This window comes from Dasypus novemcinctus, chromosome 14 (assembly GCF_030445035.2).
Source record: "Dasypus novemcinctus isolate mDasNov1 chromosome 14, mDasNov1.1.hap2, whole genome shotgun sequence".
NCBI lineage: Eukaryota > Metazoa > Chordata > Mammalia > Cingulata > Dasypodidae > Dasypus > Dasypus novemcinctus.
In genome coordinates this window covers 21236653-21250935 of record NC_080686.1, presented here as the reverse complement: position 1 = coordinate 21250935, position 14283 = coordinate 21236653, and the positions used below count along the sequence as shown (strand labels likewise).

Sequence of the window (14283 nt, the reverse complement as noted above, 5' to 3'; positions counted from 1 at the left end):
AAATCTAAAGCAGATTAGTGATTGCTTAGAGATGGGAATGGAAGGAGGTGAAAGGCTAGGGGGTGACAACAAAGGGAATTTATTTTTGCTGTGATGAGAGTGTTTTAAAATTGACTGTGGTGATGATCACACATATCTGTGGACCCACAAAAAAACACTGGGTGAATTGTAGGATATATGAATTATATCTCCATAAAGCTATTTTTAAAAAGCCACGTGACCAATTCTTTCAGCAACCAAGCGCTCGAGGGCCCCAAACGTTGTTATTTCAAGTCCCTAGAACCAAAACAGTGAGAGTGTTCAGAGGCAAGCATCCGTGGCCACGCGTAAAGGATCTGAAATGCAGCAATGCAGTGGTTGGTAAAGTCAAGCCGGTCGAACGTCTAGCGTGGAAGCGAGCCTGGGCCGCGCAGCTCCTCGGTCTGACCTCCGGGTCCTCACGAGCACCTGGGGGCGGCCTGATTTCGGGGCGCCCCGGGTCACCGCGCCGCCGGGGCCGCCCTCCGCGCCTGAGTCACGGCGCCGCGGAGTCCCCACGCCGAGCCGGCCGGGCGGGCAGCGTCGGGCTCTCGGCCGCCGAGCGCCGCACCCCCGGCAGCCGGGCTCGCCCGCCCCTCCATGGCGTTTATCCGGAAGCAGCAGCGGGAGCGGCAGCTGCAGCTCTACTCCAAGGAGAGGTGAGCGCCCGGCGCCGGGCCCGGGCAGGCGGGCGGGGTCGGGGGCAGAGGCGGAGGCCGTGAGCCCGCCTGGGGGCCGGGGCCCGCCGGGGCCCGGGGCCCGGGGCCGGAACGAACGCGCGCGGGGCCGGGGGCAGGCCGAGCCCGGCCGGCCCAGCCCCCCCGGAAGCGGGCCCAGCGGAGCCGGGCGGCGAGCCCTCCCTTGGGCGCCGGGCCCGGAGGGGGCGCCGGAGGAGACGCGGCTCGGGGGACACCTCCCGGGCCCCCGGCCCACCCCGGAAGCCGGCGTGGGGCCCGAGCCCTCGGCTGCCCCGCCGCAGGGTTGTTCCGTGGGGAGCGAGGTGCCCCTTTTTCCTGCCTGCTCCTTCCCAACTGAAACAAATCCACGACTGGCCCCCCGTGCCTGCGTGGGCTTGGCGGGGGCGCCGCAAGGAAGGCCTTGGCCTGGGAAGAAGCAGGGTCCTCGCCCCCGAACGACGGGCCTTTTTAGTGCCTTTGAAGGCTGTGCTTTCGAACGTGCTGTGGGGCCGAACAGTCATCGTCCCAGGCTCCGGGCAGAAGCTAAAACCGCGTCCAGGCGGCGTGGTCTCGGAGTCCCTGATCCCCCTCGTCTTCCGCTCCGAGGGAAGTCTCTTCAGTCTCACTTTTGCTTTAAGTGTACTTCCCAATGCATTCCTAATAACCGAGACAACTGGCTGATGCCTCGGGGCCCAGGTATCAAAAGGCACGGGAAATAATCTGGGGAACGTTTATTTTGCTTGTGAGAGCTACAGTGTTCTCGCAGCGCTTCTAGCCTGTCACGCTGTTGTCTGGTCACCGGCTACCGTCAAAGCAGGTTACATACACATGGACACACAGATGCGAACTTTGGAAGTGTGAGTGATTTTGCAGCGTCTGCACTCGTTTGATCAGGGCTGATCTCTTTCATGCAGACATGCATATCCTTCTCTAATCTGCACGATTGGTCTGGCCAGGATATCCGGAGCCTGAAAGTTCATTCCCCGCACCACAGAGGGATTGTATAGAGAACACATCTTCCATATTGCTTCCAAAAAAGTTTTTGGTAGTATAATTAGGCTCGAGCTACAGATAGACCTGTTTATTAAATAATCATGGGGCTGAAACTAAATAACTCACTTGAGGAGGGGCTTCTACTGCACTTGTAATTCCTTTTTCATGTGGGAAGACCTTGAATAGAGTTTCTTTGTTCAGTACCAACAACACTGTCCTGTTGGTATTGTGAATTAAATAGATGTTTAGATTTACATTGTAAAAAGTTTCAAATACTTGACATTGCCACGAGGTTCTGTGATCTAAGAGGTATTTGTAACAATTCTTTGGCTTTTTTTGATATACAAGAAAACCTGTTTTCTTTAGAGCTGCTTGTAATTTGGGTTGAATTTGGTTAGCTTGTATACTTCTGCCCATAATAGGTCAGGAGACTTGAGCACAGCTGGTCTTCTCGGTAAAGGAAGGCGATTCAACCTGCAAAAACTCTTACCAGCCCCTCTCTTATTTATTCATCAATCAGAGGCATCAGCTGTTACTGAGCATCAGTAACCTGAAAAAAGTTGGCATCACGTGTTGTATATTTATTGGAATCCCACTTGCTGGCTGCGCAGTTTCTTTAAAACTCTGCCTCATGGCTTGGCAACCTTGGACTGATGGGTGATACCCTAACTAGGATGTCGTGCCATTGAATACCGATTTGAATAGCAGAAATCTGTCTCCCAATCAGATGTGGACTAGAATCAGAGGCTGTTGCCTTATAAATCTTCCACTTTATTCTGAAAGACGAGAATACTTTAAGCCAACTTCATTCTCAACTTTATCATTCCTTCATAGATTTTTACCTGGCTCATCCCTCTCTGGCAAGAAACAGAGATTAGCAAAACGGTTGGTATAGGTCACGAGGCTGGGTACACAATAGAACTGTTTTTCTTGGGTAAGTTGAAGTGGGACTATTAGAGAGGTTATCCAGGAAAGGTCTCCCTTTCTTCAAAGTTGTGAATTCGTTGGCTCCTTTGATGCTGTAGGAAAGGGTTAAGTCTAGTTTTCACAAGGGGAAGGGGCTTTGGCGTGCCAGGAATTTGAAAAGTGGCACCAAAATGAGAAGGGCCAATGGTGAGAAGTGGGGGTGGGGCCAAAGAGAGAAGGGCCAGTGGTGAGAAGTGGGGGCGGGGCCAAAGTGAGAAGGGCCAATGGTGAGAAGTGGGGGTGGGGCCAAAGTGAGAAGGGCCAGTGGTGAGAAGTGGGGGTGGGGCCAAAGAGAGAAGGGCCAATGGTGAGAAGTCGGGGTGGGGCCAAAGTGAGAAGGGCCAGTGGTGAGAAGTGGGGGTGGGGCCAAAGTGAGAAGGGCCAGTGGTGAGAAGTGGGGGCGGGGCCAAAGTGAGAAGGGCCAATGGTGAGAAGTGGGGGTGGGGCCAAAGAGAGAAGGGCCAATGGTGAGAAGTCGGGGTGGGGCCAAAGTGAGAAGGGCCAGTGGTGAGAAGTGGGGGCGGGGCCAAAGTGAGAAGGACCAGTGGTGAGAAGTGGGGGTGGGGCCAATAGTGAAAGCGGCACAAAATTTGAAAAGCCTGCAGGAGTGAAAAGGGTGCCAAGCCCACCCAGCCCCCGGAATTTAGAGAGCGAGGGAGGGGCAACTGGGTGGAACCCAGGAACTTAGTTAGACTCCTGGGATAGGCTGTAACCCCTGAAGTAACCAATCAACAGGGAACAAGGGAGGGACCTGCATGTTAGGTCTAGGTTATAAATGTCAGTGTTTCTTGCTGTTTGGTGCATGGGCCATTTTATCCAGGTCATGTGCCCATTCTTGCAAGATTGTTAATAAAATTCTTTTCTCGTCCACAATCGGGTCAGCGTTTGTTTTCTTACAGGTACAGCTTTTTTTCGAACAATGCTGATTTAAGGATTTTAGATTTCTATGGTACCATATATTGGTCCCAGAAAAGGAGAAGCTTGATGTTAGCATTTATTTCTCATAGTGTTAAATTGGTGCTGCTGGGTTTAGCATAAGTGAAATAGTTTTACAAAAGTAGAAGCAGAGATTGGTTGGGGATATTTTACATTGGTGGCTTAGACCAAGGTGGGCAGGGGAAATGGAGAGAAATGGATGGATTCTAAATATTTTTAGGTGTGGTGACTAACACAGAGGAGGTGATAGAGGAAGAGTCAGGGATGATTCCTAGGTGGTGGTGTCAGATACTTTACTGGATGCCAAGTTAAATTTGCAAACAAACGTTGAATGATTTTTGCATTATAAGTATATCCTCTGCAGTATTTGGAACATACTTATACTAAAAAGTTATTCTCTGTATCTGTGTTAGCCAAAGGGGTGCTGATGTAAAATACCAGAAATTGGTTGGTTTTATAAAGGGTATTTATTTGGGGTAGGAGCTTACAGATACCAGGCCATAAAGTTTAAGTACTACTTCCCTCACCAAAGTCTATTTTCACGTGTTGGAGCAAGATGGCTGCCAGTGGCTGCCAGGGTTCAGGCTTCCTGGGTTCTTCGGGGCTCAGCGCCTCTGTTTTCTCCACAAGGTCAGCTGTAGACTATCAGGTGAATGGCTCTCTCTCTCCCTGGGTTTTCTACCGTTTCTACAGAGCCACCTCTATTCTTCCTTGTTCCTCTCCTGGCTCAGGTCCTCTCTTCCCAGGGCTTGCCTCTCTTTCCTCGGCGTGCTGACTTACTGGGGCTCCAGCTTACGACTTCAGCATCAAACTCCAACATCAGAAACCCTCAACTCTGTCCTTTGTCAAGCCTTTCATCTGTGAGTCCCCACACACCAAGGGGTGGGGACTAAACGCCCTAATGATGTGGCCCAGTCAAAGCCCTAATCATAACTTGATCACACCCAGGTACAGACCAGATTACACACATAATCCAGTATCTATTTTTGGAATTCATAACCATATCAAACTGTGACAATATCCATTACATAAGTTTGTTAAATGTGCTTACATCTGTTTCCTTAACTTTTTTTTTCCGTATTTGACCTATCAGTTACTGGAGATGCTTCCAATGTAACTGGGCATCCTGTATTTTTATTTAGTAAATATGGCAATCCTGCCTTCAGGTTTCTGGCTTGAACAACTGTACAGTTGTACCATTTACTGGTGACATTTATATAGAATTACTTTGATGATTTTCTAGATTAGAAAACAGAAAATCTTGAACATTCAAATTAAGTACACTAGTATCCTAGGTAAGATTTAGATGGCAGAAACCATATTGATTTTAGTTTTTAAAAGTGCCATACAGATGTTGATGAAAATAAATGGGAAAAAAAATAGACTAAAAAAGACAATAATCACATAGCTTCCTTGGGCTCTTTGGAAATGGCAGATATATACAGTGGATTAGTGGATAAGCATATTATACTAACTGCTGTTATTTAAGATACTTTAAGATTTAGGACTGGCTATATATTTTGCTCTTCACTTTCCAGGAGTAGTTTGATACAGTTATTTTCACCTTGGATAATATAGAAATTGATAATTGTTACTTTTAAGCTGTCATCCAAGATCGAACATTAGTGACCCTGAATTCTATGTTGGGTATCTACATATTACATTAATTGTTTTATAAACAGTTCAGACATTCTTTGTGTGTATAGTTCTTTTGGTTATACTGATATTAAAAATTCCTTTACTCAAAATATTTGTTTAATCAACTGATTCTGTATTCACTAAAAACACTTTGTTGAGAGAATAAAAGGATTTTTTCTCCTGCTGCTTAATTTTTTATTTCTAAGGCTGATCATTTCAATCTTTTAACATCCCGTTATGGAATATGCCAGGTGTTGAAAATGGAGGCAAACTGCAGAATCACCTGGCAGTTCTTTGATTTGTAAGAAATGAAAAATGGATAATCCAGCTAACCATGACATAAAGAATGTACTTTTCTCATGTAACAATAAAGCAGTGGGAGAGGAAATAATATTGCACATATTTTTAATATATTTTTTTATTACAGAAGTTGTGAACTTACAAGACAGTCATGCACATGTGCAGAATTCCCATACAACACCCCTTCACCAATACACCACACCATTGTGGAACGTTTGTTACAGATTATAAGATAACATCATTAAACTATTACTACTAACTATGGTCCATAGAGTACATTTGGCATATTTTTCCCTACTTTCCATACATCTTTGACGTTGATGCAAGAATATTATAGTTTTGCTGTTAACTGTAGTCTGTAGATTACATTAATTGTATTTTTCTTATGTTGCACATTTTTCTAATTAACTTAGAGTTCAAATTTGGCCTCATCCAAAATGCATTACCAGCCTATCCTCTTAATTGCTGCCTCAAAGTAATTTCTTCCAAAGTGGCTGCCTTTGAGAGAGCACAGAATCTATGGGTAAACAGAGTATGACTTTATATATTTATATTTTCTTTTATGTATTTTATATTATAAAATGCTATATGATTTTCATTAAAAAATTTTAAAAGTGTGATTTAAAATAGTAGAGTCTATTTAAGGAATTGATTGGTTGGGTGTTGCAGTTTAATATTATTGATGAATTCTAAAAAGAAATACTGGATTATGCTTCTAATCTGATCTGTAACTGGGCATGATTGAGTTATGATTAGGGTGTTGAGTCCCCATCCCTTGGTGGTTGGGACTCAGATAAAAGGTATGGCAAAGAACAGAGGAGTTGGGGGTTTCTGATGTTGGAGTTTGATGCTGAAGACTTAAGCTGGAGCCCCAGAAGTCAGCACACAGAGGAAAGAGAAGCAGCCCCATGAAGGAAGGAAACTTGAACCCAGAGAAAAGCAAGCCCCAGGAATATAGGAACCCAGGAAGCCTGAACCCTTGCACATGTCAGCAGCCATCTTGCTCCAAATAGATTTGGTGAGGGAAGTAACTTATGCTTTATGGCCTGGTATCTGTAAGCTCCTACCCCAAATAAACACTCTTTATAAAAACCAACCAATTTCTGGCATTTTGCATCAGCACCCCTTTGGCCGACTCATACATTTGGGTTATTCTGAATACCATTGTCAGCTCATCTTTTACCCATCAGGTATTTAGAATTATGTCTTAACATTTCCAACTCAGATTTTTTAAAACATTGTTTATTTTGAATTAATATCAAACTAACAAGACAGTTGTAAAAATAATACAAAATCCTTTTCAGAGAACTCCAGCATGACTCCCTCACAGATACCTGGATCCACCAACTTTTAACATTTCACCATATTTGCTGTATCATTCTATCCATTCATTTATCCATTCAGCCATCTATCTTCAACTCAGATTTAAAATTTTTTCTTTTATTTTTTTTTAACTTGTGTTCATTGAATATGGTCTTTATAATACTGATTCTTTGAAATTATATTTTATGGTTTAATATGTGTTCAGTCTGCACAAATGTTCTGTTAGGTTAAAAATAAATGTATATTGATGGTTGTTGATTTTTTTTTACATTAAGCTTTTTATTTAATTGTGCTCTGATTTTCTATTTCCTTAATGAATTTTTATTTTTTGTGATTGACCTGTCTGTCAATTAGAGATGCTTCAATAGTGGTGAATTTGTAAACTTTGCTTTGTATTTCTATCAAATTTTACTGTATTTATTTTGAAACTATGCCAGTTAGTATATACAAGCTTAGAAATGCTACTTTTTTGGCAAACTGAATCTTTTATCAATATATAAAGACCTCTTTACTCTTAGTATTTTTTTAGTCTATTTTGTCCAATATTAATACAGCTATACCAGTTTTCTTTAGGTTATTTGCATAATGAAGCATTTTCCATCCTTTTACTTTTAGTTTTTCTGTGTCCTTAAATTAGGTGTGCTACTTGTAAACAGCAAATAGTTGGACTTTTTAATAACTGAGTCTGAATATTTTTGTTTCCACATATTAGCCCATTTACATTTACTCTGATTATAGATATATTTGGCTTCATTTCTGCCATCTCATTTTGTGCTTTCATTTTGTCTTTTTTTCACCCCTTCATTTGGATTAGCAAAGGTCTTCCATTCCCCTTTTCATTTGTCACCGTTTTAGGTATGGAAATTATATATTCTGCTTTTATTTTTCTAATGCTTTTCCTTGAAATATTAACATTTACATTTAACTTAAGGTCTAAAATTAATCATTCTCTTTACCGCCCCCCCCCATAACAATGAAAGTTCCTTGGAATGCTTAACTCATGTCATTTCATTCTAAATTACAGTCTATTATTGTCTAATATTTTTTTGCCTATATTTTAAACCCACAAATTATACATTATAATCATATAGTTAATGCTTACATAGTTTTACATACATATTTACTATTTTCTTTGCTCAGCTTTCCATCTTGTATGTCATCTCTTTATGGAAATATTTACTTCTTCCTAAAGATATCCCTTAGAAATTATTTTGAGGATCTGATGGTAGTAAACCGTCTTCGTTTTTGTTTGTCTGGGAAGGTCCTTTTTGTCCTTGTGAAAAGCAGTTTGGCTAGATGTAAAACTATCTCAACATTTTGATAATTATTGTGCAAATAAGGCAAATAGCTGGGGAACATGCACCAGGCTTATGGAGCAGTGTTCAGTGAGGAAAACTCAGAAAGGTCAGTAGCAGGTGTGCTATCCCCCCACCCCACCCCGGCACAGCATTTAGCTATCTGGAAGGGCCAGACTTCAGACCCCATGGAGTGATCAGGGACCAGTATATAAAAGAGCTCTGGAAATGCAGATGTGGCTCAAGCAGTTGGGTGCCCACCTACCACATGGGAGGTCCCAGGTTTAGCTCCTGGTGCCTCCTAAAGAAGATGAGCAAGAGAGCAAGCTGACTCAAGAAGAAGACACAATGAGGAAACACAATGAGAGATACATCAAGCAGAGAGCAAAGGTGGCTCAAGTGACTAGGCACCTCCCTCCCATGTGGGAGGTACTGGTTTGGTTCCCAGTGCCTCCTAAAAAGACAAGCAGACACAGTGAGCACACAACGAACAGATACAGAGAGCAGACAGCAAATGCTAACCAGGGGTGGGGGAGTGTAGCAGTGTGATATGGTTATGAATTCCAAAAATAGATACTGGATTGTGTTTGTAATCTGGTGTATACCTGGGCATGATTGAGTTATGACTGGGGCTTTGACTGGATTGCGTCATTAGGGCGTTGAGTCCCCACTGGGACTCAACAGATAAAAGGCATGGCAAAGGACAGAGCGGAGGGCTTTTAATGTTGGAGTTTGATGCTGAAGCTGGAGCCCCAGGGAGCGAGACAGAGCTGTTCACCTTATAGTTTACAGCTGACTTTGTGGAGAGAGGCAAAGCCTAGAGAGCCTCATAGTCCACAGCTGACCTTGTGGAGGAAACAGGTGGAGCCCAGAGGAACCCAGGAAGCCTGAACCCTCACAGGCATCGGCAGCCGTCTTGCTCCAATAGGTGAAAATAGACTTTGGTGAGGGAAGTAGTACTTAAATTTTATGGCCTGGTATCTGTAAGCTCCTACCCCACGTAAATACCCTTTATAAAAGCCAACCAATTTTACATTAGCACTCCTTTGGCTGACTAATACAGGGATGAGAAATAAATAAAATCTTTGAAAAGAAAGAGGAACAGAGATTGCCTAATTGTGCTCATTTGTTACAGGCCACCCAACTGGGTGGAAAAAATAACTGATTATGTACCTGATGCAGATCAGAAAACAAGAAGTGGTGGTGCGTAAAAATGATAGGAGAACTTACTTAGCCAGATATCTACTGAAATGCTTGGTGAGATATAGTCACAGTCTCTTAGCTTCCTTTGTTGAAGTTTTACTTCATCCGAAGGCAGGGAGCATGAGAAGTTTACTTAATTCTGAACTTAAAGGAGAAATTACCAAATAACAATGACTGGAACTTTCAGATAACGCAATCATATTAAGTTACAGATGAGGCCCAGGGGGATCAAGACGGATCCTATATCATACATAGAAGCTCGATTTCAAGAAGGCAAATATCAAAAGTCTCAAGGGGAAGAAAAGGTACTGTTACTGGGCCACTTACTGGAAGAGCTACTGACCCAGGAAGTTTGTGACACTGTCAAAATTGGAATTCAGAATAGCCGACCCAAATGGTCTTTGGTAAAAAGTTACAGAAAATCAGGAAGCAAATAAACAACAGAATGGTTCTACAGATAGTGTTCCTCTGAACTTAGAAATCTTTAAAATATAGAGAGCAGGGGCAATAGCCAAGGACAAATTGATGATGGCACAGACCTGCACAATTAGCACCAAGGTTCAAGCCACAGATGAATGGAGGCTTTTTAAAAAATGCTGGAGGTTAAATTTTTAAAAGTCTTCCAAAGTTCTGTTTGGAAGGAAAAAGTTCTAGGTTTTTCCCACAAGGGCCAGCCAGGTGGTACAACATTGATCTATGACAAAGAAAGTGCCCTATTTTGTTCTCAGTTAATGATACTGACCATCAGACTGGAGGAGACAGGACCAACTTTCCTAAGAGGGGTGAAGACACAAAAGGCAGCCACGTGCTTACATCTCCTGACATAAGGCCCGGGAAGCATTTGAATTCGGATCCAGAGTTGTTTCAGTGATCCAGGAATGTGAAAGGTGCTGAAAAAACATATGTACATAAACAGGTTAATGCTAATTCTAGATCAGATGGATTATTAATAAACAACTAGAAGAGCCAGTTGCCATCGCCGTCTCCAACATGAATTCACTGTAAGTAATGTCATGCTAATCTGATCCCTTTTGACAGAATTCTGGCCAGGAAGATGCAGTAGGTTTAGTTCATCTGAACTTCGGCAGAGGATAAGGTTGTTTCATGTTGCTTTATTAGCAAAATTGAGAAAGGGGAAAGAAATGTTAGTATTTTTCAGTGAAAAAGCATTTCTTTGAACAACTCTACGGAAAGATTGCTGTCTACCGTATGCTTGAGGGAACTGCCACTTTGGCCTTTGTCTAACCTTTTTCTTAATTTCTTTCTTGTTTCAAAAACCATTTTAGGAAGCTTACAGAAACACAGCCAATGCCTCACTTAGTTAAGCCAGTTCTCCCAGGTGGTGGGAGCACAGCAGCATGGTCTAGCTTATCCACAATGGGTTGGGTAGTCAGACTTGAGATGGCAACCACAGAACACTGGTGCCCTCTCCCATGCCCGTGACTCATCACAAGGGCACCATGGTACCTTCTCCCGTTGAGCCCACATCACAGCCTCAGTCAGCACGGCGAAGTCTGTTTTACATCTCTGGACCAGAGAAATGGTTACTAGCAAAGCCTTCCAGATCTACCGTAAATGCTGTTCATCCACAGTGTTGAGTTACTGAGTGGTCGTGAATGTAAGAGCTGCCAGGGTGGAGCTAGTTTATGTTATTGGCTAAGTGTTGAATATTTGCTTTAAAATTTAGGTGACATCATTAATATAAGATGCCCTTTAATGGGGAAACTGTGTGTTCATGGGGGTGGGGGCAGTTATATGGGAACTCCCTATACTTTCGGTGCAATTTTGCTATAAAGTCTAAACTTCTCTAAAAATAAAGTTTATTATTATTAAGAAAAAAAATTCAGGTGAGCTAGGATGACACCTTTTTTTTTTTTTTTTTTTAGGAAAGTAGGGTTCCTGCATGAGAAAATTTATCTAAAGAGAATACCATTCCACCTCTGTACAGGTGGATAAACTAAGGATTGCAGGAACAGGATCACAATTCTCCCCCCAAAAATAATATATAATATACTAATTTTTTCATTGAATTTCTGTGGATTTTATTTGATGTATCACAACATGCAGTATATACACATAAAGTACAAGCAGCCACCATAGAACAATTTTCTCCTATCTTTTTTCTGATGCTCTCTCTCATTACCTTGGGCCTGAGTGGAGGAAGGTTGATAAGGATCCAACTTAGAGCTAAGCCCTCCGCTTGAAGAAGAGCAACCCAAATGCTCTTGGTTGATAACCTGTTCTTTCATTGCTCTATTATACAATATTGATTTTCCAGTGAAAGCAAAAATGATTTCAGGAACCATGTTGACACTGTTTTGTTGTTCCCTGATAGTTTTAAATGCAGCCGTCTAACTAGGTGAGCTCATAAAATGGTAAACCAGTGACTTTAATTTTTAAAAATGATCTTGGAACTTTTTCACTTCCCAGAATGTAGTTTGAAGACCATTGTTCTAAATGCCATGAAACTCAGTTGTAATAAAATCATATAAGTTCCTCAGTCCTTTAGCTTTGAACAATAGAATGTGCTTACAGCTTGCATGCATTTTGCATTTCTTGTAAAATGTACATATCAGTAGGCTAAGCGAGCAGTATACTATTTACTAAAATGATGGCTTTAATTCTAAAATAGCTGGTATGATTAGAATTTAATAATTATATAGAAGAACCAGCTGTCGGTGATGCCTACTAATGGTTCATGGCAATAAAAACATGTCATCTTCTTATGGCAGAATACTTCTTTTATTTTTCACTCTCTGTAAGAGGAAGAGCAGAGAAAGCAGGAGGAAAAAATAAGGTTGTGTAGCTCCAGACAATAAAGGGCTCTGGGTCATTAAGATAAAAGCTAAAAATAAGAGGCAAGGCAATTAGTACCTCCCTGATTTATACCTTCCTGGAAATTACCTGATTCATAAAAAGACAGTTCCTAGCAATCCTAACTCTTGTGATTATATTGAAATCCAGGATAAGTATTCATAATGAGCCTTTTAAATTGAGCTCTGGCAATTTAGCTTATGAGTAATTCTTTTCTCCCAACCCCCTCCCCCAGATGGCTCCCTTGTCTCTTTGCTCATTAGTTTTGTTCATTGGCTTTTGCTTGTTGTTTTCTTATTTGTTTGTTTTTGCTTGTTGTCTTTTTATTCTTTTAAGAGACACTGGGAACCAAACCCGGGACCTCCCATGTGGGAGGCAGGTACCCAACTGCTCGAGCCACATCCGCTCCCAGCTTATGATTTTTTCTTGCAAATTGGTTTTATAACGGCGGTAGATAAATAAAAGTTCCTAATTAGGATGGTAAAGCTCATTTCATCTACCATTATTTTAATTTTAAGAGTTCTTTTTTGTTCAGATTATTATTTTTTATTGAACCTTCTCTTCTTGTTTCATAGATACTGTTTCATCTTTATAAGGATCTTCATTTTTTTGAGTGTTTTCTTTTTCATTTTTTAAATAAAATTTTATTGAAGAATAGCATTCATACATGAACAGACATAAACAATAAGTGTATAGTAAAAGTTGTGAACTTACAAAACAAACATGCCTGTCATCATACAGTGTTCCCATACAACACCCCAAAACCAACAGCTTGCATTGATGTGAAACATTTGTTGCAAACTATGAAAGAGCATCATCAAAATATTACTAACTATAGCCAATATCTTATATTTGGTGTATTTCCCCCCCAACCACCCAATTATTGACACCATGTAATAGTATTATATATTTGTTAGAGTTCATGAGAGAATGTTCTCATGTTCTGTTAACCACAGTCCATTTTCCACCACTGGATCCCCTATGTCATACAGTCCTAAGCTTTGTACAATCCATTCAAAGTGTCCAGTCAGTGGCTCTCATTTTCATCACAGAGTTGTGCGGTCATTAACTCAATTTTAGAACATTTTCATTACTCAAAAGGAAAAATTCCATACCTCCTTAGATAAGCCCCTATAGTAGTCTCTTAGAATTGATGTATCTTCTTTGTCATTTCTGCAAAAATATTATCACTGTTAACTATCACCCATAATTTGCATTAGTTGTAATTTCCTGTTTATCACCATATTCTTAACACCTTGTAAAAGAAGAACATTCTTACATTTATACTGTTAACCACAATCTTCATCTACCACCAGAATCATCATGTTTTATAAGAATCTTTTAGTTATTTCTCCCCCGCCCTTGTTGTTGCACTTGCTGTATCTGTTCATTGTGTGCTGGTCTTTTTAGGTGGCACCAGGAACTGAACCCGGGACCTCCCATGTGGGAGGGAGGCACCCAATCACTGGACCCACCTACACTCCCCACTTCGTTGTGTCTCCCATTAGGTTATCCTCTTCATGTCTCTTGTTGCATCATCTTGTTGCATTAGCTTGCTGCACCAGCCCATCATACCAGCCCACTGTCTTGCTCATCATCTTTAAGAGGCACTGGGAACCAAACCCAGGACCTTCCTTGTGGTAGGCGGGAGCTCAATTAAGTCACATCTGCTTCCCTATAAGAATCTTTTTTTGAAAAATATTTTTTTTAATTTCTTTTTCTCCCCTTCCCCTTTCCCCCAGTTATCTGCTCTCTGTGTCCAGTCACTGTGTGTTCTTCTGTGCCTGCTTGTATTCTTCTCAGCGGCACTGGGAATCTGTGTCTCTTTTTGTTGTGTCATCTTGCTACATCAGCCCTCTGTGTGTGCAGCGCCACTCCTGGGCAGGCTGCACTTCTTTCAGTGTGGGGCGGCTGTCCTTGCGGGGCACACTCCTTGCACGTGGGGCTCTCCTACGTGGGGGGCACCCCTGCGTGGCAGGGCACTCCTTGCGCACATCAGCACTGCGTGTGGGCCAACTCACCACACGGGTCAGGAGGCCCAGGGTTTGAACCCTGGACCTCCCATGTGGTAGGCGGACACTCTATCAGGTGAGTCAAATCTGCTTCCCCCTATAAGAATC

General features: G+C 42.2%; 1 protein-coding gene across 3 annotated transcripts in view; it reads left to right on the top strand.

Moving 5' to 3' along the window:
- Positions 1 to 230: 230 nt before the first annotated feature.
- The window catches only part of NSMAF (neutral sphingomyelinase activation associated factor), a 73235-nt gene continuing 59182 nt past the window's right edge, over positions 231 to 14283 (top strand). For 2 of the 3 annotated variants that reach the window (XM_058275555.1, XM_058275554.1), the window contains exon 1: positions 231 to 677. In XM_058275555.1, coding sequence (XP_058131538.1) covers positions 619 to 677 — 59 coding nt within the window. In that variant the 5' untranslated portion in view covers positions 231 to 618. Of the gene's footprint in view, positions 678 to 964; positions 1392 to 14283 lie in introns of those variants that run through there. The other variant, XM_071207823.1, reaches the window with a different exon arrangement.